The 26,845-nt window shown below is 51.2% G+C and overlaps 2 protein-coding genes across 4 annotated transcripts in view; one reads left to right on the top strand and one right to left on the bottom strand.

Annotated features, from left to right (window-relative positions):
- The window catches only part of PTK2B (protein tyrosine kinase 2 beta), a 126,029-nt gene extending 113,037 nt beyond the window's left edge, over positions 1-12,992 (top strand). Inside the window, exons 23-31 of one of the 3 annotated variants that reach the window (XM_021698913.2) lie at positions 984-1,049; positions 2,322-2,447; positions 6,733-6,879; positions 7,098-7,133; positions 7,635-7,659; positions 9,107-9,153; positions 9,810-9,947; positions 10,202-10,282; positions 11,882-12,992. In XM_021698913.2, coding sequence (XP_021554588.1) covers positions 984-1,049; positions 2,322-2,447; positions 6,733-6,879; positions 7,098-7,133; positions 7,635-7,659; positions 9,107-9,153; positions 9,810-9,947; positions 10,202-10,282; positions 11,882-12,097 — 882 coding nt within the window. In that variant the 3' untranslated portion in view covers positions 12,098-12,992. The other 2 variants (XM_021698914.2, XM_021698915.2) reach the window with 2 other exon arrangements.
- A 1,924-nt stretch (positions 12,993-14,916) lies between these two features.
- CHRNA2 (cholinergic receptor nicotinic alpha 2 subunit) lies at positions 14,917-24,774 on the bottom strand. The gene is made up of 6 exons (XM_021698884.1): positions 24,702-24,774; positions 24,020-24,171; positions 23,574-23,618; positions 19,958-20,067; positions 16,200-17,214; positions 14,917-15,042 (listed from the first exon to the last, which is right to left on the bottom strand). The coding sequence occupies exons 1-6, from the start codon at positions 24,772-24,774 to the stop codon at positions 14,917-14,919; spliced, it is 1,521 nt and encodes a 506-aa protein (XP_021554559.1).
- Between the last annotated feature and the right edge of the window lie 2,071 nt (positions 24,775-26,845).

The raw sequence follows: 26,845 nt of genomic DNA on the forward strand, positions 1-26,845 counted from the left end.
TTTTATTTCTGGTATTTTTTAGGGGCAAATTAGATGTCCCTGAGGGCATATGAAGGGGAGTGTCCCTGGGTCCCTTATGTCCAGCCTCCATGCCCACACTCATGACATCTCTGGACTCAGAATCCAGTGCCTTGCTACCATGCCATTATGTGGGTGGGTTTTGAGGGATCATATCCATATTAGTCAGCTCAGACTGCCATAACAAAATACCATAGACTGAGTGTGGAGGCTGGGAAGTCCAAGATCAAGGTGCTGGCAGATTCATTGTCTGGTGAGGACTCTCTTCTTTGCTTACAGATGGCCACCTCCCACTGTGTCTTAGCACAGCAGAGAGAGCAAGAGCTCTGGTGTCTCTTCTTATAAGGACACTAATCCCCTCATGAGGGCCCCAGCCTCATGACCTCATCTAACCCGAATTATCTGGCAAAGGTCCTACCTCCATATGCCATCACACTAAGGGTTGGGGCTTCAACATATGAATCTGGGGGGGGGCGGGGCAGCACAAATAGTCCATAACAAAGTCCTATCTGGTCCAAGGCCTTTTCTCACTGTCCCCCCTTGCCTGGCATGCCCTGATCCTTCCCTCAGGCAGGGCCCAGCTCAATTTTCATCTCCTCCATGAAGCCTCTGCACGTGCCTGAGCCCTTGGTAACTTGTTACCCCTGGAAGCATGTGGCTTTTGACAGCTGATTTGACAGGTGTTCCCATATCTAAAGAGGTTACACACCAAAGATCAGTAAACCCTTCAATTAGTGATACCCCCAGGAGGGCAGAGAGACTGGCTTCTTTGTACCTTCTCATCACTCAGCACATAATGGGTGCTCAGTAAGTGAATGCAAATGATTTTAATGATAACTTTGCCCCTCATCTCTCCTTTATTCTGAATAAGCCTGACCTGTGTCCAGCCCAGTATTCCCCTTGGTGAGCTATGCTCACTCAAGGAGAGAGGCATGGACTGACTCATCTCTGTGTTTTCTCTCCAGCCCAGCCGGCCCAAGTATAGACCCCCTCCACAAACCAACCTTCTGGCTCCCAAGCTGCAGTTCCAGGTAAACATGTAACCAGAGGGCTGGGAAATTTGGGGTCATTCCTCATCTCGGACCTTCCTGAAATTCCATTCTCGTGCCTTGGAGGACTAGCAATTACCTGCTTGGGTTATGGAGATGGCCTGCATTGACTCTTCTTTGGTGCCCACAAGAGAATTTGAATTCAGAGTGCCCAGAGATCAAAAGAATCAAAATGCAATTCTACCAGGCTCTCCTCAGCTAAGACTTGCCTTAAGCTCAGTCCATCTGTCCATAGTGTTTGTTGCTCTGTGTGCCTACCTATAGCTACTTCTCTATTCCCAAGGCCTTCCTGGCCCCCTACCCAGAGCAGAGCTTTCTGAGAAGGAATTTCAAGCAGTTGGGAATAGTTGATGTTCCCAGAGGATGGAGTTGCTCCCTGGGGCTCCCCATGGAGACCTTAGGCAGAACCTAGGTGGCCAGAAGCTGAGAGCAAGGTTCCATTGGAGCTTTCCTCATGCCTCCATCATTACCAACCATGGGATCTTCCCAAGATGTCAGTCCCTGTCTGAGAATGTCTCTGTCTTGTGTCTCTGTCCTGCATCTCAGTCACAGGGAGCCAAGGCCCATCTCTTTTCTTCTCTTACATCCCTCAGCTCAGAATCACTGATCAACAGTGGAGCATCTCAACCAATAGAAACAATGTTTATCTGGTGCTCCTTAGAGAAAAGTGGTGTCCCATGGTCATATATTTCTCAAGGAAACACTCCAATACCAAAACAAGGCTAACCAAGAACTAACAGCTAAATCCTTGTTGTGTGAAGAAGAAAACCTTGATGCAGAAGAGAGAAGCAATATTCCTGAAAAGAATCATACCTTTTTGTGATGTTTAAAATAGTGATTAAATACAAACACACACACATATTTCTGTGGGCTAATCCTACCTGTGAGTTTGCGACATGCTTATGAAATAGAACTCCTTTCTGAAAGTCCTGAAGGAGGAGACATGGACTCAGTAGGTCAGTAACATAACGTGGACCCCACTGTACGCAGAGCGTCATATGGTTGGCTGTCAGATGAATGAGGCCACAGGGGCTGCACTGACTCCTAGCCAAGAGCCGTGTGTGTCACCCCGCCATGTCCCCCAAACAAGACCAATGAAATGCCCACACCACATCCTTTGTTAGCTCCTGAAGAGCAAGTCCGATGTCTCCTGTGGTGCCCATTATTGCTTCTTTGTGCTCACGTTTGTAGCAGCTAATTGTCCACCTTCTTGTCTTGTCCCTGTGGTGGTGCTTCTTTACTTCTCCTGAATAGGTCCCTGAGGGTCTGTGTGCCAGCTCACCTACGCTCACCAGCCCTATGGAGTATCCATCTCCTGTAAACTCACTGCACACCCCACCTCTCCACCGGCACAATGTCTTCAAGCGCCACAGCATGCGGGTAAGAGGGCTCTGCATGCTGGGTCCTAGCCCGAACTCAGAGAGCTGCTAGAGGGAGGTGTCTGGGACACCAGGAACCCCACATCCTCCAGCTCAGGAGGGGCCCTCCATGCTTTAATGCACCAATCAGTCCATCAAGGGGCTCTGTAACTTCCCCTCTTTTGCAAACACATTGGAAGCTGGGGGCCAAGTCAGGCTCTGCCTCCCAAGGACACTAGCTGGACCTGGACCTGCCCCTGTCCATACTTTGGTGCTATGTTTCCTGAGCCCTGGGGCAGGGGCGGGGGGCAGTAGTGTGGTGGCTTGTGGGCAGAGGGTAACCAAGCTTGATGGTGCCAGAGAATAAAAGATCCCGGAGGTTCTGCCTAGTTCTGCCCTTCCTGCCTGGTTGCTTCGGTTGCTAAATCTCTCCTCAGTCAAAGGAAAAGTTTCCTTGTGGCTATACTCCTGCTGCTTTTGTCAAAGTTGATGTTGTACAGGAAGGAGCTTGGGGGTTAGTGTGGGGCTAAACCACCCTTCCCAGTCACGTCTTTGTGTAACCGCCAATGGGGCCCTGAGTACTTCGTGGACTAGCTTCTAATTGTCAAGTTTTGTGGGGGGAAAAAAGGCAGCTTTGCTTGTAAAAGAGATACCCACTTGTCACTTCTCAGCACCCATCTTCTCCTTCAAAGGATGTGTGATCATCTGGCATGAATACTTGATATACTCTACTAAACTGAGTCTTGATATGTGACAAAACAAACCAAAGGCATTATTTTAGTTCTAACTCTGTATACATGCATGATATTTCAGACTCAGGATACATGACTCTAAAAGTTTTTGGAAAAACTCCATGTTTATTACAATAGATTTGAAAAATATAGGAAAGTTATGTTGGTATATTCTGTACCATTATTTTTAATTTAGCAAAATTTTGAAATGCGTAAGGTAACTTAGAATTCTAGGCAGCAAGATCTATTGTGAACTAAATTTTCCCCTGACCTAGCTCATTTTCCTCTTTTAAATTAATTTAACCAATTTATATCTTAACACAATAATAAAACTGCATTTTTAAGTATGCACTATAATTTAGGCAATGCTCAGTTCCTCCACCTTCCTGTCCTTGACTCTATTCGTAATTGAGTTTTGCTTTAAAATGTGTCCTTTTAGAAAAAAGCTATTTTGCACATTTCCGGGGTGGCACTGCCTTTGTCTAATCCCCCTTCACCATAAGACTTTGTTCAGTTCCATAAAGACATACTGTGCAGCAGGAAAGAAAAGACTTTTTGTGTTAGGGGTTTAGAAGTACTTGTCGTAAGGAAGGTCTACGTAAAGGAATATAATGGATGTTTCTTTAAGTAAACAAAAAAAAGTAAAAAATATAAAATCCATTTTATAATATACATCAGAAAGACTGAGAAAACTTCTTTTAGGTAGAATGCTGGAAAGGTATAATAGGCTTCCTGCAAAGCATCTGAAAGCATTTAACAAAAATCAGAGATGGTTTCCCCACAAAAACAATTTTTCTACTGACTGACTCTCTTGCCTGACTCATCTGGGAATCTGGCATTCCACACAAGAGTCAGGATGGCAGCAATCTCCCTCTTGAAGACCTCACAATTGAGGTTTAAAATTATAATAAAATTCAATGAACTACCTTGTGCAGGAACGCTTTGCCAGGCACTGTCCTATGTGCTGAAGGGAGAACAAGGGTGTTCTGCTTTCGGTGAGCTTCAGGCAGCCAGAAGGAATACAGCAGATGCACACTTACCTGTAATGCAAGCCATAAAGCTGTGAGTGGCACACAGAGGTAATGGAAAGGTGCACTGGGAGTTTAGAGAGAAGAACAGCTCTTTCCAGCTTCTTTTTTTTTCAGCTGGGCCTCAAAGGATGGGGAAGATTTGGACAGGAAGAAACTGGGGTATGGGAAATAAAAGAGGCAGATGCATTAGTAGAATCCAAGACTAAGTAATGGGAAGCCACAGGGCAAGTGCAGGACCTGTTTGGCTAGAACACAGGAGGATGCATTTGGAGGTGGAAATAAAGCTGGCAAGATGGGAGGGGGTAGTCAAATTATGGAAGGAATTACAGCTTGCGAGAGTCATTTTAAGACACCATGAGAGCCTGATTCCTTTTAAAAGTGACCAGCAATCTAAGTTGCTATTGCCTGATAAGAATATCTGAGGTACCTTGCAGACAAGTAAGCCCTAAAGTGATCAATTTTTTAAAATCTTATTTTCTCCTTGAGTTTTATTATGAAATTGTAAGACATAGGAACATTTTCCCAATACATGTTAAAATATTTGGTGAGATGGTGATCGGGCCTGGGACATCCTAGGCAGTTGAGTAGTGGGAATTTTCCTTTAACACTTACAAAACTATACAATGTTTTCTTGAGTCTACTAACTTCCTCTACCAGTATTTAGTCTCTCTCAGTCTAGTCTAGTCTAGACTAGTCTAATCTCACCTAGAGATTTGATAGTCAGAATATTTGACACTTAGTTCCTGTGTGTCACTATTTGTCAATAGCCTGGGGTAGCCATACCATTGTGTTTGTAGGTATCGACATTTAACTGCAGATATTTATAACCTTCAAATACCCTCATTTTGGAGCATCAGCATCTGGGAAATAAATCTTATTTTATCAATTCTGTGATTGTAAAATACTCTTATGACCTGAAACTTATTTTCTTAAAGTAAGGTCTAACTCAGTAGCCTTCAGCTGAGATGATCTTGCCTCTGAGAGGACATTTGGAGATGTCTGGAGGCATTTTGTTACAACTGGGGAGATGCTAAAAGCATCTATTTTGTGGACTTGCTGCTGAGCATCCTCCAATTTACAGGAAATCTCCCCCAATAAAGAATGATCTGACCCCACATGTTCATGGTGCTGAGGTTGAGAAACTTGGTCTAACTGTTGCTTACTTCACCCTCTGAGAACAGGGACATTGCATATTTTATCATCACTGCCCTCCCAGCACCCAGCCCTATGCCTGCCACAAAGTAGCTGCTTAATAAGTAGGTGTTGAATAGAGTAACAAAGAGTATTTCAGCAAGAAATCTAACTTGCGGGGGGGTCGGCGGGGGAAGTATTGTTAGAAATCGAGAGCCGTGATTGAAACTCAGTGAGCACTAGGAAAAACACCAATATAACTAATCTGAAACTGTGTGGTTATATTCAAGTGTGTTTTAAAGGGTTTGGTGGGGAAAATCTTTTTTAGAGGCTTGGCAGAGATTATGGCTTGCTAAAGTAGATAGAGAATAATTTTTAGCATTCTATGCTAGTGACTTGTATGTAAAATGGCCACTTTAAAAGCAAGGATCTGAAGAGGCTGCTGGTCTGGATGTCACAGAAGGGTCCTGCTCCTGACAAAGGTCACCCTGGGCTTTCTGCAATCAAAAGAATGACAATAGCACACATGAGTCTGGGAGGCCAAGGTGATCGCGTGAAGCAGAAAAAAGCCAGAGTTTGAAGGGACGAGAAGATACTGATATAAATGAACCCTGGGGAAGAATGAGGGGAAAGAAGGAGTAAGAAAACATGTAACACCTTCTGTTTAAGAACTCCCAGGTGAAACTATAGTTCCAGAGCCCTTCAAATGAGTTAAAAGGAGGGTTAGATTAATAAAGCTAGGGAGAGCAAGCATGTACTGCATATCTATAGATCCATATTGCTTTAAATTTCGTTCTTCACTTTTCTCTTAGCTCATGCATTTCTTTTAGCCTTTGGTTCGATAACCCAAGCTACTACTAGCTTAATAAAGAGTATGTTTTCATAAAAAGGCACCATCACATGGGTGCATGCTGTCGCTCCTTCCCTCAGCCTGCATCCCTCCATGGTCAGCTTTGCAGGACTGCACACCGTGAGCCTAGAGGCGGCGCCGCGCTTCTCTAAGCTCCCAGACCCCCTGCCACGGTGTTCCGGTGGCGGCGATAAGCACCCAAGGCTTTCCAGAGGGCTGGCTTTGCATTTTTAAATGTATGAAGTGACCGCAACCATGACAAATGCCAACTGAGAAAATACGATTAGGGCAGTAATTTGAAAATGAAATTGTATGAGCAGATCCTGTAATTGTTCACATACAATGCATGTTCAGTGCTGCGCTCTCAGGTTTGACATGATACTGCAACATAGCCAATGACTGTCTGCATCCATGGCTAAGGATTTAAGAACAAACCTTGCAAGAAACAAAGCAGCAGGCGAGGCCAAGCTCTGTGGCTCCCACAGGCTCTTCGGGGGATTGCCCTGCCTGGGTCTGGGCACTGGACTCATCGTGTCCTCTCCTCTCTCCCCGCTGTCCTCTCAGGAGGAGGACTTCATCCGACCCAGCAGCCGAGAAGAGGCCCAGCAGCTATGGGAGGCCGAGAGGCTCAAGATGCGACAGATCCTGGACAAGCAGCAGAAGCAGATGGTGGAAGATTATCAGTGGCTGAGGCAGGAGGAGAAATCCTTGGTGAGCAGCCTCTGAGCCGTGGGTGGGAGGGGACCCCACTCTCTGCAGCGCTGCTGAACACAGTGATAAAAGTGCTTGAATGGGAGCGATGTCCACACCACCGTGTCCACTTGGGTCCTCGTGCATCCCCAGCTGACGAGGAGGAATGCTCTCCGTGCGTCCTTAGGTTTTTCGGTTCTAGGATCCTAAATCGTTTGCTTCGATTTCCTCCTCTGCAGGACCCCATGGTGTACATGAATGACAAGTCCCCGCTGGTAAGTCACTGGGAGTGATCTCTGTCTTAAAGTCAAGGCCTGGGAAGGTGTTGGAGACAGCAGGACCCCAGCATGCCAACTGAGAAAATACTATTAGGGCAGTAATTTGAAAATGAAATTGTATGAGCAGATCCTGTAATTGTTCACATACAATGCATGTTCAGTGCTGCACTCTCAGGTTTGACATGATACTGCAACATAGCCAATAACTGCCTGCCCATTCCTTCCCTTTCTGCCTCTCCCTCTGGGAGCTCGACTCCTCCCTTCACCTTGATCTCCATGAAACTCTGAAGCTCCGCTTGTGGTTCCTTGGCTCCGGCTGGATCTACAGCCGTAGCGCATCCCCCGCCTCTGCCACCGGGCCCTCGGGTCTGAGACCGGAGCTCCCCAGCGGCCCCCTGCACCTCTGACCTCCGCGTGCGCAGCGGGGAACAGGTCAAGGTGGGGAGCGGGGTGTGCCCAGGGCCGCGCTGGTGACAGGTTCTCTTTCCTCCCTTCCAGACCCCGGAGAAGGAGGCCGGCTACAGTAAGTGTTCGCGCCCTTCCTTTGGGCGGCAGCTTCCACTTGACCTCGCGTGGGGAGCGCTCCCGCATGCTCCTTGCCCACCGCAGAGGCCGAGAGTCTGTTCGCCATTTTCAGAAACTGCCTGTTTCAGTTCCGAGCGTGCAGAGAGGGCCCGTTTGGGAACTGATACCTACACTCTGCTCCATCTACCACCCCCGCCCTCTCCCTGCCTTGGCCCGTCTCTCTCGTCTCTCCCTCTTGCCGGGTCCTCAGCCCTCGCTTCACTGATCTCCTCTTGCATGTATTTGGAGGCCTCCGTGGTTCTTCCGTCCTGTCCCCCCTCACTCTGTGCGAGGCTGTCTGTGGTGGAGAGTAGCTCCGCCCGCCTCTCAGCTGATGCCTCTCTTCGCTAGGCCCAGGGGACGGAAGGGAGAGGGCAGGCAGGGGCAGCTGAGGACGCAGGGCCTTTCCAGAAACTGCTGCTGAAGGGGGGGGGGGGCAGGGAGAGCCAGCAGTAAGCCAGGCTCATCATCATCCTCCTAGGGAGGGTGTGGCTGATGAGGGTGGCGATGGGGATGATGACAATCATGACAATGACAGCGACCAATGACAATGACAACAGTCACTGGAACCGGGCCCAAGTTGCTTGCAAATGTCAGCTCTAACCTCACGGCAACCCTGTCGGATAGATACAATGAATCATTATGCCCATTTTACAAAAGACGTGAAACTGAGGCACAGAAAGGTCAAGTAACTTATCCAAAGTCACACAGCTAGTAAATAGCAGAGCTCTGATTGGAGCCCAGACAGTCCGGCTGCAGGGTCCCTTCTGAGCGAACCCTCCTATTTAACAGATGAAAAGTAAGGGCTAGGGAGTGTAAGTGAGCTGCCCCAGGTCACACAGCTGTCTGGCGGCAGAAGGTTAGAGAGTAGAACCAACCAGTCTTCTGGCTTCCATTCCTGCTCACTCTTCCAGCAACTTCACACGCCTTGCGCATGTCTTTGCTTTTCAAAGTGTGGAGTGAATAGTGTGGTTCCTCGGCTGTTTCACTTCCTGGACCCCCAAATGCTCAAGGCAGACCATCAGGAAATCCTCACAAAGCTACCCCATTAACTGCTCTGGCACCGGGCTGAAGATTCTTCCCCATGAATGTCAAGGCCAGAGTGTGTGCTCGGGGGCCAATGTGCAACCGGCAGAATCTGGAGCACCTGCTGTAATCACTCCATCTCCACTGCAACTTTGGATTTGTCTTTCTATCAAATGGACAGCAGTGCCTGACTGTGGGAGGGCCAGGGAGCCCAGAGGTTATTTTCCCAGCCACCTTCCCGGAAACGCCTTCAACCTTAGCTTCCCTGAGTCTCCTGGTAGCAGAGGAGAGGGGGGGTTGGCTTGGTTATCTGCAGGTATGAAGGGAAGGGCCAGGGTGCTGAGACCTCCCCCCCGACTCACTCTCCCTCCCCCTTGCAGCGGAGTTCACGGGCCCCCCACAGAAGCCACCACGGCTGGGCGCACAGGTATGTGTTGGCGGTGCTGAAGCTGGTAATGAGTTTGAATCAGAGCTATACAAGACACAAGGCCATGAGCTGTGAAGGCTTCAGAGGCCCTCAGAAGGAATCCAGTCGTGCATCCTCATTGTAGAGCTGAGGCTCAGAGAGAAGTACCTTGTTTAAGGCCACATAGTGAATTCGTGAAAAAGCAAGGGGAAACCCAGTCTCCTCATCTCCTGTGCCCCCCTCCCTGACCTGGAAGAAAGCTCATTGACCCAGCCCTAGGAGCAGGAAGTGTGGACCCCCTTCCTCTCTCAAGCTGTCCCCTCGGCTTCCTGCACCCACACTGTTCTCCCAGTAGCCTGGGGCCAGGTGCTGGCTTTCCTCACTCTGGAACAGTGGCTATGAGCCTTGGCCCCTGTTAGAACCATCCGAGGAGCTTGGAAAACCACCCGGCCCCCAAACCCAGGCTGATTCTCATCTGAGAACCACTGCCCTGAAAGCAGAAAGGGGGGATGCACCCCCCCAAGGACAGGGCACCATTATTCCAGAGAAGAGTCTTTTCAAATTGGGCTAGAGGCTGTGTTGGCACAATAGTGCCTGCCCAAGAAAGAATCACAGTGTCCCCCAGACTCACGACCCTCCCCTCTGGCCACTTGCTTCCCGCCCCCCCCCCCCCACAGTCCATCCAGCCCACAGCCAACCTGGACCGGACCGATGATCTGGTATACCTCAATGTCATGGAGCTAGTGCGGGCTGTGCTGGACCTCAAGAATGAGATCTGTCAGCTGCCTCCCGAGGGCTACGTGGTGGTGGTAAAGGTGAGAGCCGTGGACAGCGCAGGTGGAGGCTGCTCATTCTGGCCCTGGGTGGAAGGGGGTGGAGCTGGGCTTCCTCGTCTGCCCAGCAGGTGCCTTTCCCAGAAAGGCTCCCTTTAGTGCAAAGTGGTTGGCGGGAATTTAGTGCCAGGGAGTCGTGGAGGGCAGGTACCATCCCAGGAGGGCTCTTCCCCAGGGAAACACGGCTTTCTCCAAAAAGCCAGGGGTGATAGTCACCCTACCCCTCTCTCTCGCAGAACGTGGGCCTGACCCTGAGGAAGCTCATTGGGAGTGTGGATGATCTCCTGCCCTCCTTGCCGTCGTCCTCCCGGACAGAGGTGGGTATGCTCCTGAAGCTGAAGACAGTTCATCCGCTGTCACTTCTGCCCTTCACCTTCACCCATCCCCAGCTGCGCTTCACACAGGAGACTCAGAAGGACCACATGGGCAGCCTCGTGTCTGTCTGCCGAGCCTTCCACACGTGGCTCTGCACAACAGATCTGAGTGGGACCACAGGGGGGCTGAGTGGGCACCCAGGGACCCGACCAGCCTCCTAGGGGGAGTCTCCCCGTTTAAGTCTTAGAGAGTTGCGGTGATTTCGTAATGCACGAGGGTGTGCAAGGGAGGACAGACCTTCCCTTTCCCTTTTCCCTCCCCGTGACTCTTTATCTAATCAGCTGCCACACTAAGGCTAAGTGTACTAAAGTACTGTGGTACCGTACTTTGCAGGTGTGATTAAGTTAAGGATCTTGAGATGGGGCGATTATGCTGCATTATCCAAGTGGGTGCAATGAGGCACAAGGGTCCTTGTAAGAGGGTGTCGGAAGCAGACATCCTATAAGAGTCAGAGAAGGAGGTGGGATGACAGAAGCAGAGGTTGGGATAATGTCACTGCTGGAAGGATCCAGAAGCCAAGGAAGGCAGCAGCCTCTAGAAGCTGGAAAAGGCAGGGAACAGATTCTCTCCCCTAGAGCCTGTAGAAGGAGCATGGCCCGGCTGTCCCCTTGACTTTAGCCCCATAGGACCCATTCCAGCCTTCTGACCTCCGGGAGTGGAAGAGACTAATCTGTGTTGTTTTGAGCCGCCACCACCCCCCCTTCCCCGCCCCGGTCATGGGTTGTCACTGCAGCTGTGGGAGACGCTGAACATAGTTGGACGCTGAACACTAGCGCCTCGGCACGTGTGTTGGTTGTCTGCCAGGAAACCAGCCATGGAGCTCAGCACAACCCCATGCCCCCCACCAGGCTGTGAGCCAACAACACAGCACAGGGACGGCCGCCTCACACCGCTGTCCCCACAGCCTGTGACTGTTGGAGACAAGACGATGAGGGAGGGCTTGGGCATTTCCCAGCCTCCCTCTGGGTGGCAGCAACAGCCCATAGAGGAGCCCCAGCTGGAGCTGTCCCTTCGGATGTGAGAGGTCCTTACCCTCCACGTGAAGGCTCCGTCATTCATTTCACTTGGTAAATATCTCGAGGGCCGAGTATGCACTCAGCAGTGTGCTAGGCACTGGGATATGGTGGTCAACCAAACCCTACAGCTCAAGCCATGGTCCTTGGTCTCTTGATTTGAAGGTAGACAGCTAACACATGAATGAGCTCACTTGTCCCCTGACCGTTCACTCTGACCTTGGGCCAGCACGAGGGATGCAGCCGTGAAGGGGACAGTCTGTGGGGCTGCGTCAGACTGAGCTAGCATGGGGTGGGCTGGGGTGGGCTGGGGTCTGCGGCGTCTGCAATGTGTGTCCTTGCTGACCTGGCTCCAGCCCACATGGGACCTTAGGCTCAGTCCAGGCTTGGATCAGACCTGTCCTCCGGAGAACTTCCGCCTGCCTCGGCCAACACCAAAGGGGATACTTGCACGGCTTCCCCAATTCTCCAGGCTTAAACTTTGCAGCCCCTCAGGCTTCCAGCCTCTCCTGTGTGCTTTTCTTACAGATCGAAGGGACCCAGAAACTGCTCAACAAGGACCTAGCGGAGCTCATCAATAAGATGCGCCTGGCCCAGCAAAACGCCGTGACCTCCCTGAGTGAGGAGTGCAAGCGGCAGATGCTCACAGCCTCCCACACCCTGGCGGTGGACGCCAAGAACCTGCTCGATGCCGTAGACCAGGCCAAAGTTCTGGCCAATCTGGCCCACCCACCTGCAGAGTGATGGAGGGTGGCCGCCACCTGCCTGCGTCTTCTGCCCCTGCCTGTAGTGTTCCCTCCCCTGCCCCCCCCCACCGGCCCCTGCTTTGCCTTCGGTCATGTGGGTCTTCTCAGGGGGAAGGCTGCGGGGAGTCCTTCTTCCCTTGCCACTTTGCACGACCCCCTCTCCCCACCCCAACCCCCGGACTGTGCTGCTCAGGCTGCAGCTGGACAGAGGGGACTCAGGGCTATAGATGCCAGGGGGTGACCAAGAGGGCTCAGAGGGAGCCCTGCTGCTGCTGGCCGCTCCCTCCTCACACCTGCCTGCCCCACTGGGGGGGGGGGGGTGTCACACTAGTGCCCCTAGTGGGCACGATGGCTTTATGCGTGGACATGGCAGGCCTCTCTATTGGAGCCAAGCTATTCCTTCTTCTTCCGCCCACGGAGGTCCCCTGATGCACAGAGGGGCTGGGGAGGGGCTTTCCTTTTGGGGGTGGGCGGCTGGCGAGATGAGGGATGGGCCTGGCTTTCTTGTACAGTGTATATTGGAATTTATTTAATGTGAGTGTGGTCTGGACTACAGCCGTGTGCCCCCCTGAGGGGGGGACCTGGGACCCAGTCCAGGAACAAGCTATTGGGAGTCCGGGCACAAGACGCTGTGCTGTCAACACGCCAAGCGTCAGGGAGAAGGGGAGAGATGAGGCCAAAACAGGACTTGGACCACAATCTGCTCTCTTCCCTGTGCCCTTTCTCTCTCTTCCCTGACTTTGCCACTTCCTTCTCTCCCTCTTTTCTTACTTCTCCTTTTCTCCGCCCCCCTTTCCCATCTGCCCCACCCCTCCCTCGTGTTTGTGCAAAACACTCTTTTACCTTCTTTCTATTTGACTTGTGGATGAATTAAAATTGTACCATTTGCTTTGTGGTTTGATTGTTTTGTTTGCTTGACCTGCTCTGTGTAGGGAGGGCGACATTGACCTCGGGCCACCATCCTGGAAGAAATCGATTGTGCTTTGGTGTGTGCAGATCAAGAGCCGATTCCAGGCTCGATCATGAGCACGGAGGGGTGTGTGGTGACACCGGGACAGTAGGGGTCAGGGGCCTGCTCCAGCCCCTTCACCCCTGCGCCTGACCCAAGGGTGACTTTCCAGCGGGGACCCAGGGCAGCCCCCTCCTGCGCCACGTGAGCAACGCCAATGGCACCCTCCCAGCTGTCGTGCAAGCAACCAGGGCTCCAGTGGAGCTTCAGTGGTCCTGGGGATGCTGAGGAGGGGTCACACAGCTGAATGAGCACCGGCCCTAGCTTTATTTCATCTCTTTACTCACATGCAAGGTGGATGGAAGATGGAATAGCATGAGGGAACGTCACTGCACCAGGATGGACGGAGAAGGGAGGCTGGGAGGCTGCCCCCACAGGAGCCGGGGGAAGCCAGAAACCAGATGGGTCACCAAGTGGGGGGTCTTGGGAGGAACTGAGGAGTGGGGGTCTGGGCCGGGGTGTTGCAGGTTTCCTCTGTGATCGTCAGGGAGAGGTGAGTGGGGTACCCCAAAGGCCGAAGGGAAACCGGAAGTTCGCCCTGCTCAACTTCCTATCCAGGGTCCCCACATGGTCCAGAGAGCCAGTGTCCACTTCCGTTAGCTGCTGAGGTTCTGCGCTCTGAGGGCTGGACAGGCAGGGGGAGGCCTGACCCTGGGGCAGGAGCTCCTCGGGGCTCCAGCATGCGGCTGCGGGCTCTGGATTGCTGGATTCTGAGGTGGGAGGATTCTCAGGCTGCACAGAGTGGCTCAGAAGCCATTGAGGGGCTTCAGGAAGGACCAGGAGGCCAGGCTGGGAAGGGAAGCCGTCCTGCAGCTTCTGCTTTCCACAGCAGTCGATGTGCAAAGCAACCCAGCTCACTCCTGTCAGTCACTCTGAGCAAACTGTCCTGCGGGCTGGCCACCACTTGCCCCGCCAGTGGGGCTTTTGAGTCAAGGATGGTCCAGGATACCTCCTGGTTTGTCAACGTGCATTCAAGGACAGATGGCGGGGACTGCAGCACGGCCAAACCTCTTGGGGCCGGCTGGGCTGAGCCAGTTTGCAGCAGGAAGGTGAGGCGGTGTTGCTAAAGGTGAGGGGAAGCCAGGGGTTCAAATGAGCTTCCAGGCAGGTGGGACGGCCCAGCTACCTGCATCCAACCACACATCCTTCTGCCACTCAGAAGGTCTGACCTGTACCTCTACCCCACCTGTGGCCCTGCTTCCCCCTTTCTCTCCTTCCAGGAGAGTCTTGACCAACGTTAAACCCGCTTGAGGATCAGACTCAAGACACCCTAACCTGCCTTTCCAACCTCCTCCCACAGCTCCCACACTGAAGCCCCATCTCAGCCTGCCTGTTCTCCTAGACACCTCGGGCTCATTCCTGAATCCAAAATATTGTTCACAGCCCTTCCACCCCCTAAAGCACCCTCTCCCCTCTCCACCACGCACCCATCCTTTGAGGTCTGTGCCCCTACCCCCTGGATCGCCCCTCTTGGTCCTCCTGTTACTCAGTGTCTTCGTGGCTCCTACAGGAGAATCTTACATGGCTTCACATTGTCACCACCATATTATAACCTTCGGCAGAGCAAGTTCCTTATTTCCGAGTTCCCCAGCATCCAAAACCGGGCTCTGTGCCCAGCAGAGTCTTGGCACACAGTACAATAACGTCAAATGAATTGACCCAAGGAGCCTTCGATGATCAGGCCAGTGTAGGGACTTGACAGAGAGTGACTGCAGTCAGATGGCATTGACCCCAAAGGTGTACTAGATGGGGCAGTGGTTAAAGATGGTCAGCAGTGCCACCATTGGGTCAAAGCAAGGGACAGGAAATCAGATCATTCCAGCCAGGAACGGAGGAAGAAAGAGTCCAATGGTCCCCAGGAAGCAGACGATGATAAACAACCAGAGGAATATCCTATCAATGACCATGGCCACATACTTCCAGTCTTCCTTCACCTGCGGGTGGAAATGGGCTCACTGTGACAGAGGCCAGGCCTTGGGAGAGGGGAAGTGTCCTCCCCATGAACAGCCTCTGTAAGGATGACACCGGGGACAGCAGTGGCCCCACTGAGACCTGGGGAAGTTAAGGTTGTCTCAAGACTCAAACAAGCCTCTCCTAGTGATCCCTATCCTATCCCACCCCTATGACATGACCCAGTGCCTTTCCATAGACTCTCAATTTCCAGATAAGGGAGGCTAGATGTTCTAGAACCACCAAAGGGCATGGACCTTTCCAGGGGGGCTGCAGTGATTTAAACTCAACATCCGGCAGTTACAAAATGGTGAAGACTGTGCTGCCCCCACGTTGCCTCCCCACCCAATCCCCCAGCCACTGCGCGAGGTGGAGAGGAGGAGTTGGTGAGGTAGGTGTGGCCCAGGGAAAGGTGGGAGGGTCATGGGGGGAGGGGCAGAGCTTTGTGGAATCTGGGCTTACAGCCCAAGCAAGCAGGTCTGGATTCCTACCTGCTCCCAGATTAGATAATGATTAATTTTTCTTATCCACTCAACAAGGTCACCCACTAATAACCACCTGGCCTTTCATCCTTCCCTAGGCTGGTAAGAAGTCTGTGATCCCGAGCAGTGGCCTGCTGACCTACTAATGCCGTGCACGGCAGGGGCTAGGGAGGGGAGTCCACCTGGTACAACCAAGGTCCCTCAGGGTTTGTGGGTGAATAGTGAATTCCCACAACATGCCCAGAGCCCACAAAACAAATAGAACTGGGAGGAAACCACCAGGACAAAGGAGGAAGGCTGAGGAAGCAGCAGCCTGATTTATCTGATTTATCATCTGATGATATCCACTTTGCCTCCCTCCGTCCCCTTCCTCCACCACCTACAGGATAATGGTGACGAGGATGGCACGGGGAATTTCAGCATCTGGGATGCCTCCCCTTCTGGCTTGCTGTCTTCCAGTTAGCCTTCGCTGGGGCATTCTTGATTGCTACTCTGCCACCCACCAGCTAGACGTTCTTTATCACAGTTTAGTCCAGACTCCCAAGGGCCACAACTGAAGGAAATGGGTCCTCGTGGAGGAGACTAGGAGGTCTAAACGAGCACCTTGGGATGAGGGGTAGTCACCCAGAGGAAGATTCCCTCTCCCGGCCCCAACTCACCGAAGAGTCAGCATCCTCAGATCGCAGGTGATCAGCAATAGAATGCACACCTTCCAGTGCCTTCTGTATGCGAGGTGACAGCAGAAGCCCACCCTCCTGCAACCCGGCCTCCGCCTTGGGACCTGAGACCCCTTGGTGCAGACCGCCATGGCCGCAGAGGACACCCAGGGTGGGGGATGATTGAGCCGAGCACACCCATCTGTCTTCCTCCTCCTCTTCCTGTTCCCTCTCCTCCGCATCCACGTTGGTCTCTAGCCAGTGACAAGAGGAGCTGGACTTCAGATCTGGGGGGTCATGGGGCTCCAAGGAGGGCAGGGGCCGGTTCATCAGAAGCCACCGGGGCACACAGCCCAGAAAGGCCACCCGCACCCAGTGGGGCATCGTGTGGGTGCTGGGGGAGCGGTGGTGGACGTTGAGGACAAAGACCGTGATGACGATGGAGAGCGTAACGAAGATCATGGTGAAGAGCAGGTACTCGCCGATGAGCGGGATGACCAGGGAGGTGGAGGGGATGATGTCAGTGATGAGCAGGAGGAAGACGGTGAGCGAGAGCAGTACGGAGATGCAGAGCGTGATCTTCTCGCCGCAGTCTGAGGGCAGGTAGAAGACGAGCACGGTGAGGCAGGAGATGAGCAGGCAGGGGATAATGAGGTTGATGGTATAGAAGAGGGGCAGGCGCCGGATGATGAAGTAGTAGGTGACGTCGGGGTAGATCTCGGCACAGCAGTCATACTTCTTGGTGTTGTAAGTGCCCGTGGCATTGATGATGGCCCACTCGCCGCTCTCCCAGTAGTCCTTGAGGTCCACTGTCGGCTCCATCTGCTCCAGGTCGATCTTGGCCTTGTCGTAGGTCCAGGAGCCAAACTTCATCTTGCAGTTCTGCTGGTCGAAGGGGAAGAAGGTAACGTCGATGCTGCAGGAGCTCTTGTAGATGGCGGGGGGCACCCAGTGCACGGTGCCCGTGGAGAAGAGGTGGGCCTTGGTCATGTGGGTCACCGCAAACTCGCCATCTGCACTGGGGAGAGGAGAGGAGCTGGGGGACCCGGCTCAGCCCACCTGCCCACGCCAGGCTGCTCCAGACAGCCTGCAACAGGGAACCCTAATAACAAAGCCAGACCTGGCTCAGTTGTTGGGATCCATGCACGTGTGCGAGACTCCCCCAGCACACCCACATTTAGAGCTACCTGAGTTGTCTTGCAGACACTATCTCTTTAATGACCAAAGTAGGACAATACCAAGAATTTTAAAAACAACCACTATTAATCTTCTGATGTTATATATATCGTACATATCTGATTGACATACAGATCACATATATAACTTTCTACATATTTAGAAATGCATGGGACAGATAGTCTTATGGCCTGTTTGTGTTTATTTAATATTTTAGGGTGATTATTTATATTTTCTCCCCGCAGCAGATGGTGAGCAAGGCGCTCATCTAGGGTCACGTCTTTTCGACCTGGGATCCTTAGTTCCTGGCTCAGAAGAGACCTAACACCTTTGCTGGTGATGGAAGATACCTCCTTGACCCCGTCCATGTACTGGGCATTTCTGCACTCAGCCCCATCCGCCAGGGCCTGTAGAGGAGCTGTGGGGGATGGAATGTGAGACACAGGCCTGCCCTTAAGCAACCATGAGGAACCACGAGGAAATGCGATACAGCCCTAAACGCCTTTAACACAAGGGAGGTGGTTTGTCAACAGCATCACAAGGGTAGCCCACTGGGGGCGGGCGGGGAGGACGGGCCTCACTTCTGGCTGGAGTGAGCAGGGTCACCCTGAAGGTTGCCAGTAGGATTGGTGGAGAGATGGGGTGGAGAGCATACTAGCGGAGCAAAGGTGGGGAACAAGGAACAGAGGAGGGGAAGGACAAAACTCACAGTGTGCGCTCAGGCTGGGGGTGGGGGCAGGGCATAAGAAAGGGTGGTGGGAAATGACCCCTGTGGCATCATCGGGCTAGGCATCCAAGGGCCCACCAGGGCTCTGGGAACACTGGAGGAACAGTGACCATTTGCTGGGGCTTCCTGAGAGCCTGAGACCCTGATTCCCCTAGGGGGATGGTGCTGTGGGCTCTGCGCCCTGGTGTTTAAGGAGCCTTCCTTCTCCCTCCAATTCCTTAAAGTCAAGGGAATCAGAAGAAAACACGGGAAGACAGACTTCTTTCCTATGGAGAAATCCCAGGCTAGGGATTGGAAAACGGGTAACTTAGAAGGTTGGAAACAGGAACTTTGATAAACAATAACGAACAGATCAGTCCGAAGTTTAACTTTTTTTTTAAAGGCATTTTTGTCACCACACAGAACTACCACTAGATGGCAACATGTGCCCCATTTGGAGGAAGGAAAGGTGCAATTTCCTCCATCCTCCTGTTTAACCTGGAATGGAATGTCTGGCTAGAGGAGACCCTTCTTTAAATGTCTGCAAGAATTTGGTTTGGACTTTCGTCCTATCCAAAGAATTTCCTGTTATTATCAAAGAACACTGGTCCAAGCTTTATTGACGATCCCAAACTTCAGGTCATATCTGATGCTAGGACTTTTCTCCTGACTTTTCTGCCAGGTGCAAAGGGAGCAGAAACTAGAAGGATCTTGAGTGCTGGCTCCAGGGCATAAAGATATGCAGGAAGGGGCCCATGAGTCCAGTGACAGCCGCCAACACCAGGCACCTGCAGTTAGACCTTGCGGTAATCCGTGCTGAATGTGTGTTTATGGACCTGGCTCAGGGACAAGGGCTTTGGGTCTGACCAGGACGGGGTGGTATAAAGGAGTCATTGTCATGACTTTCTCTGAAGACACCAAAACTCAAAAATGGATCTGTCTCCCTTTATTTTATGTTTAAAGATAGTTCTTCCAAATTCGGGTCAAATGATTTGGGAAAACCTAGACTACATGGGTTTCTTGGAAGCCCAACTTCCAACAACACTGAAAATGCTGTCTTGTGCTAACATTTTCCTAAGGACTGGGGCCAGGGTGGGGGAGTTAATGACATACAAAGTTTTCCAAGATTATTTGACCGCATGACTGCTTTTCATACTTATTCATATCTCCGAGAACGGGTGCTCCTTAGAGCCCCACGTTAGAAAACACCGTCAGACAAGCATAATGCCAAACATCTTTTAAGTTTTGATTTCTAAGTGAAGAATTACCTGACATCAAGCAAACAGATAAAAAACTAAATCTGTCTTTTTTTTTAAAAAAAAATTGTGTTGTTGGTGTTCACTGGGACTCTCTTTCGACTCCCCTGCCTTTTATTAGCTTCTTGTCATTATGCTCAAAGATGGCTCCTTTTTTGGTCTTGAATGCAAAGCAACTATAATGTGAGTTTTACAAAATACCCATGCCAAGTGAGTTTGCCCCCTTGAGGGTGCTCCCCAGGGATGCCGCTTCCGGTTCCAACAATCCCGCCATCCTGCAAACTGCCAACTCTTCGGCATTGTTTTCAGAGCCTACATCAGCCAATTTTTCAAATACTGCTCAGTGTTGGTAAATCTGTGTCCCACGCGCACAGCACCATGCATTAATTCAGTGTGGGTGCTCAGTAAGTTTTGGTGTACGAGTGAGAGAACAAAGTGAAAGAAATGAAGGAATCAAGAGGAAATGTGGAGGGGGTGAGAATGAGCAAAGCAGGAGTTGAGAGGAAGGCAAGGAAGCTGAGACACAAGGGGGACCTCCCAAGTCCAACCCAGGCGAGCTTCACTGTACCCGCCCTTCCCAGGGGCTCCCAGGGGCCTCCAGGACCCCCCCCCCCGCTTCCTACTTGTTGTAGAGGACAATGTCAGGGATCCAGATCATCTCCGAAGGGACCCGGAGGGATGTGATGTTGCCGAAATCAGCTGGGTTCCAGTGCAGCTTGTAGTCATTCCACTCCTGTGCACAGGGAGAGGTGTCACATCACCAGGCACTGCCTGGGGAGGGGCCCGGGGACGCCCAGCAGCTGGCCTTGGGAGCACCCCCAAGTGCCTCCCCTAAGCCCCAGAAGAGAAAGGGCTGTGAGGCTGGGACAGGGCTCTGAGCTGAGGATCGGGATTCCAGGCTTCGATAACCAACCCCGCTTTCCCCCAGCTCTAGTACTCAAAGTCCTGAGCACAGCTGGATGATAGGTCACCCTAGTCCCGCCTCTGGTCTCATTCCGCACCCCCTAGCGAGATGACCCTGGAGAGCCACCTCACTCATTTGTAGGAACAACATTGTTAGTTCCTCACAGTTTACAAAGGATCTGTACACCTTCTGTCTAGGAAGAGCCTCCGTGGGCGAGCTGGGGAGGGAAAGCTGAGCAGGTGAAAGAATTTCCCCATTTTAACAGGTAAGGAAACTGAGAACCAGGGAAGTGAAAACGTCCCACCAGGGTTATGCCCTGAGACCTGGGAGTCCACAGTGACCCCCAAACTGTGCTCCAGAGCGCCCCCCCCTTGGGAGTCCCAGCAGGGAGGGGATGCTCTGGGCCCCAACTTTGATTCCAGCAGCAGGTCCAAGTGAATCTTCCTCCCCAGAACCAGGTTAGTATTATTCACTTGCTGAAATTCTTTTTGGCATCATCACAAGTGGTGATCAATGTGGATTTGCATATGTATTTATTTAGCCTCTGTAAGTTCTACAGGCCAAGGAAGACAACTGGTTCACTCTGGCTCCCTAGCACCAAGCCCCGGGGAAATGCTCAGTAAATGTGTAGCTGAGCAATGAAAACAATGCCTCCTCCCTCTAAAGTTGTCTGGTTCCATTTCTGGGAGGGCTGCCCATATCCCTTCTGGACCTGAAAGAAACAGCCACCCCCAACAGATAATGACTTGGGTCAACCCACAAGGCTGTCCTTTGCCTCCCGGCGGGCTTTTCATAATTAAAATAATAGCCACTACCATTTAGAAACCCAGTTTTTTTACAGGACCTTTAGATGGTTCTTTCTAATCTTCACAACAATCCTGTGGGTTAGGGTGAAGAAAGTGAGGTGAAGAAAGTGAAGGTACGCTGCTAGTAAGTGGCAGCACTGGTACTTGAATCCTGGCCTCCCCGACTCCGAGCCTGCCCTCATTCCAGGGGCCATTTTGCTTTTTGCACATCTTCACTAAAATAGTGCAGTAATGCACTCTTGGAAAGGGTCCCATGCATGATGCCTCTTCCCCTCTAAGGATAGTTGTGTAACGTTTACACAAAGCATCCAGCTGGTAGAGATCCAGGAAGGAGTGAAGGGAAATAGCATTTTCATGAAGCAGGTGCATGAGAGGAAGAGCACTGGTCTAGCTCAGTGGTCCCCAAACTCCAAGCACCCAAGTCCCAGTTTCATAATTTTTGCCAATATACCTGTATACTGCCTGTATCATCATGTACTTAGTATTTTCCTCTAAATTGGTTCACTATTTTTAAAATTACCTAAATTTTGAAACTTTACATCACTGACTTAACTAGAAAATCAAGAGCATTTGAAAATATCCACTAACATATAAATATAAGACTACTACAAGAAGGCTAGCAAGGCAAGTAAAATCATTTCACAAAACACCGCTATTGATGCCCAACCCATGCTTGGGAAGACACTGGCCTCCTGGAGATATTGACTGCTCACCTGGAAGGGGAGGCTTAGGTGAACAAAGGAGCCAGGCCATGCAAAATAAGGAAGGTTAAAAAAATTCGTAAAATTGTCAGGACTTCTCAGGACATTGATGAACAATTTTGAAAGGGATTGGTCCTCATTAATGTAGCCCCCTCCCCCTAGTCCCTCATCTCTCAAGCTTTCGGGCTCAGCCAACATTTGGAGGGCATCTACACCCATGGGTTATAGTAACTGGCAACAGATGGTACTATCCCCATTTAACAGGTGCGGAAATAAGACTCTGATAGGTTAAGTAACCTGCAGAGTATCACAGGCTAGTCAGAGGCAGTGCTGGTCGGCCGGACTCCTGCTCTGGCACCCCTCCCTCCGCTCCCCACCCCAGCCCCTGAAGCCAAGGAGACCGGCTCATGGGGACAGTGATGGTAACCCAGGTCCTAGAGTTGGTCCCTGCACTGCAGGACTGTGTGGTTTTCCAAGTCCCTTACCGCTCTGGGCCTCAATTTGTACATCTGTAAAGATGAGCTGCATGACCCCCTGGCAGCTGCAGGGTGAACAGTGTCAGAGGGGTCCGCTCTATGCCTCTCACCTAAGCATTCAGTTATAAACTAAATGGCCAGTATACAGCCCTGGGGTCATGCAAAGTAAGGCGTTCATTCAAAAGACTCAAAATAGAGTTGCCAATCACAATTCTGATTGTCGTGGTTTTTCTGAGTGCCAACCTCTGAGATAGGAGATGGTCAGGTTACCAGCGGAGCAGCAAGAGGGAGTAGCGGGAGAAAGGAGGCAGAGGGCTAGGTCCTCTTTCTCATGTTCTCCCACCATCTCCACTTCTGGACCTGGGGAGGGGCTGGGCAGAGCATAAAGGGGTGAAGTGGAAAGGAATATATTCAGGCTCTAATAAAGCCTGTGCCCCCAAGCGCCGCCCCCAAGAATGGTACATCAAAACGGGCCACACATTCTTTGCCAGCAGTGATGCTGGACCAGTTTCCAGACCTTAAGAAACCAGCAGCTTCATTTCCTGTCTCTTGGGACCCTTACTCAGGGGTCTCTGAACCTCCAGGTAAGGCAACCAACTCCCCTGCTGGAGAAAGACCCTGAGTATGCCTGAAGAGGGTGAAGGGCCCAATTGGGCCCAGCTTCCAGAAACTTCCAGAACCTTCCAGAGCCTTCCAGACATCCCTGCTAAGGAATGGACATGAGTGAAGCTCTCTTAGACCCTCCAGAGCAAACCAGCCACAGGTTAAATAGCACCAAGTAACACCAGTGGTTGCCATGCAAAGCGGAAGAAACCACCCAAACTCCTGGCCATAAAACTATGAGGTATGATAAACTGCTGCTTTAGGCCATTAAGTATTGGGGTCGTTTGTTAAGCAGCACAGATGTGGAACACCCAGCATTCTCCTGCAGATGGAGCCTGGGGTTCTGAGTTGAGCACACCTGGGCTCCCCCTTTCTAGCTGAACTGCACTCTGCTGCAGGCTTTCCTCAGCTGTAACATGGGCAGAATGAAACCTCCCCTGGGTTTTCAGTGACTACTCAGAATGAGCTGATCTGCAAACAATGGCCGGCATGCAGGAAATGCCCACTCCTGGAAAGGGGATGACTAGGCTCTTGTAGGCGACCTTCTCAGGGACTGGACTCAGAATCTCAGAGCACAGCCCCTCCGAGAAGCAGCCCGCAATCGGCCAGCTTTGGGAATATCCCCAATGGCAACTCTCCTGTGAAACGTGAATTCAGAATCCCTCTGTTTGTGAGAGAGTCCTGGGAGGGGTCTGGGGTCAGTGGGTTCCCACCCCCACTCTTGCCTCAGCCAGGGAAGAAGCTCTCACCTGCTTTAGCCAGACATTGGTGGTCATCATCTGGTTCTTCTCATCCTGAGTGGAGAGAGTAAGAACAATAGAGTGATGGAGCCAGCCCCCCAAAACAGAGTGGAGTGGGATGGGCTAATACAGACTCCCTACTCCCCAGAAGAACCTCTCGCATGGCACCCCAAGCCCAGCCTAACCTTCCATCCCCTCCTAACACTGCCACCCTTCCTCAGATCCTTCAGGAGCACACTGGCCACTTGGGTCCTCTGGGTTTGTGTCCAGTAGAATAAACAGGGCACCTAGACAACCCATTGCTGCCGATCAATGCCCTCTCAGGGGCTCCAGGGCTGGGAGAGTTGGATGGAGAAGGACTGGAGCTGGGAAGGGACGGAGGAAGGACCCCAGGAAAGGGACCTGTGGTCTGGGGGCTGATCCCAAGGGGGAGAAGCATGGGGGGACAGGCGCACCACATCGATGAGCTGGGCAATAGACAGCCCGAAGCGCACGATCACCACGTCCGAGGTGTTGGGCACCGGCCGTGCCCAGCGGTTGTAGCCCCTAAAGAGGTGTTTGAAGAGGCGGTCCTCAGCTTGGGTATGTGGGGCTCGCTGTGCCGACCCTGTGGACGGGAAGGAAGAGTGGGGGCTCCAGGAGTCCATGGTGGTGAGTGCTCGGGTCCCTCTGCCGTCAAATCAGAGCCACTTAATCTCAGTTTCCTCATCTGTAAAATGCGGACGCTATCCAGAACCTACCTCAAAACACTGTTGCAGATTAAATATAACGGTGTGGTGGAGCTTAACGAAGCAAGCAGCACATGCTTGGAGCTCGACATAGCAGGTACTCTGTCTATTAGATAAGAAGGCAGGAAAGTAAGTGCTGGAGAGAGAGGCAGAGGCAGAAGAGTGGGGAGGACCCGACCTGGAGACAAGATGCAGCCTTGAACTGAGGAGCCCCAAGGCACAGCAGTATGGGGGAGACACCTGGTCCGTGTGGGGTGAGCAGAGGGAGAAGGGCTTCACGCGTCTCAGTGAGCCTTTCATTCCCATCCACTTGTCAACGAACCGCCGGCTAATGCTAACCACAAAATCCTCCATGCTGCATGGGAGCCCACAGGGGTGACACGATGTCCTAGTGATGACACCCACTCACCTGCTGGGATCAGAAGGAGCCACCACAGACCGAGCTTTGTCATGGACAGGACCGCAGAGTGGGAGGGGCCCATGGCTTCAGAGGACGGGGGCTGGCTTCCCCTGGACATCAGAAGGAGGGCAGGACAGGGCTGTGCTGTAGCAGGAGGCTCGGACCTGCTTCCCCAGGAAGGCTTCCAGGTGCTGACATGGCAGAGCTCCCACTGGATTCCACACAGCCCCTCTCACTGTGGAACCTGAGCAAGCCACGGAAAGGGTCTTGGGATCGTGCATCCTTGACACACATGTGCTTTTGTTCCTCACACTTGACAGAGCCGAGAAAGGTGAGCAAACAGGCCTCCCAGGAGTTGAGGGCTTTGGGCTCTCCCTGGCTTCACTGAGGAACCAACATCTTCTCTTCCTCTGGTGTCAACCGGTCACTCTCCCCTGACCCGCTGAGGGGGTGCCAGGTGGGAATGAGGTCCCCTTCGTTCTGGCCTCAGCGCTACATCTCTACAAGAGAGATGATCACACCACAGAGGGTGGTCAATAGAAGAATGCAGGTGCTATTCACAATAGCCCAAATGTGGAAGCACCCAAATGCCGGTCAGCTGATGAACACACACACAACAGATGGTATGTTCATACGATGGAAGCCTAGGTCATAAAAAGGAACAAAGTGTTGACACCTGCTACAGCATGGATGAACCCTGAAAACATGCAAAATGAAAGATGCCAGACACACAAAAACTACACATTGTGGGATTCGATATATATGAAATATCCAGAATAGGTAAATCTGTGGGGGCAGAGAGCAGATTAACAGTTGTTGGGGGGGAGACGGGGGGAAGGGAGAAGAGGGAGTGATCGCTAATGGTACAGGGTTTCCTTTTGGGCTGCTCAAAATGTTCTGCAGTGATGTAGCGGTGCTCGTTGTACAACTCTGCAAATATACTAAAATTCATCAAAATGAACATTTTCAAAGGATGAATTTTACAGTAATGAGCACTATATTTCAAAAGAGCTGTTATTAAAAAAATAAAGAGACACCTTGTGGATTAGTAAAAAAATAAATAAATAGCCAACTTTTAGGACAATGACAAAGGCCAGAACATGGATATGGTTCCAGTGGCGAGAAGGACGCTGAAGTCAAAGATAGGAGTGAAGTGTTGAATGTTTTGTAACAGGGGGAGTAGGAGAAAAGGGTGGTGCCCTCATGAATGGGATCAGTGCTTTTACAAAAGAGATCCCAGAGTGCTCTCTCTCCCCTTCCACCATGTGAGGACACAGCAAGAAAGCATCATCTATGAACCTGGAAGCAGATTCCTATCAGACACAGAATCTGCCAGCACCTTGGTCTTGGACTTTCCAGGCTCCAAAACTGTGAGAAATAAATGTCCGTTGTTTACAAGCCACCCAATCTGTGGTGTTTTTGTTATAGCATCCCCGTGGACTAAGACAACCAAATTGCTCTTTTCCAATCTTTTTTTCTGTGTATATACTGATCACCTGTGTTATCTCTGAGTACAGAAAATAGGGGTAATCTTTACTTCTTTTTGACATTTTGCTATATTTTCCAAATTTCCTACCATAAGTATGTACTAGCTATTGAATGTTATAAAGTACTTTGAATTGGGTGGTGACGTCTGCTGGGTGTTTTATGTGCCCTCCCTCCATCTCATGGTAGGGGGTGGGGAAGCAACTTTCATCCCCAAAATATCTGTAGATTTAAGATTCCATTCCTCTAGTACTGGGGGTTGTATCTAAGTGATGAATCACTGAATTCTACCCCAGAAACCAATATTGTACTGTTAACTACCTAAAATTTAAATTAAAAAATTTAAAAAAAAGACTCCATTCCTCCATCTGAATGGAGTGCAAGTCATCAAAGTCATCTGTGAAAAATGTGGAAGCAACCCAAATGTCCATCTGTGGACGGATGGATAAGCGAATGTGTTGTATACATACAGTGAAGTATTATTTAGCCTTAAAAAAGAAAAAAAATCTGACATGTCTATGGACATGGATGAACCTTAAAAACATTATGCTAAATGAAATAAGCCAAACACCAAAGGACAAATATCGTATGATTCATTTATTTGACTACATAGGGTAGTGAAATTGATAGAGCAGCTGGGAAGAGGCAGGGAGTGGGGAGCTAGTGTT

The sequence above is a fragment of the Neomonachus schauinslandi genome, chromosome 2 (assembly GCF_002201575.2).
Source record: "Neomonachus schauinslandi chromosome 2, ASM220157v2, whole genome shotgun sequence".
Taxonomy (NCBI): Eukaryota; Metazoa; Chordata; class Mammalia; order Carnivora; family Phocidae; genus Neomonachus; species Neomonachus schauinslandi.

Excerpts from the sequence above, each read along its gene's own strand:
- CHRNA2 (XM_021698884.1), bottom strand. The coding sequence starts at position 24,774 with ATGGGCCCCTCCCACTCTGCGGTCCTGTCCATGACAAAGCTCGGTCTG. Across the intron at positions 23,619-24,019 it reads TTGCCCAGCTCATCGATGTG|GATGAGAAGAACCAGATGAT; the intron begins GTGCGCCTGTCC and ends CTCTCCACTCAG. Across the intron at positions 20,068-23,573 it reads CCAATGTCTGGCTAAAGCAG|GAGTGGAATGACTACAAGCT; the intron begins GTGAGAGCTTCT and ends CCCTGTGCACAG.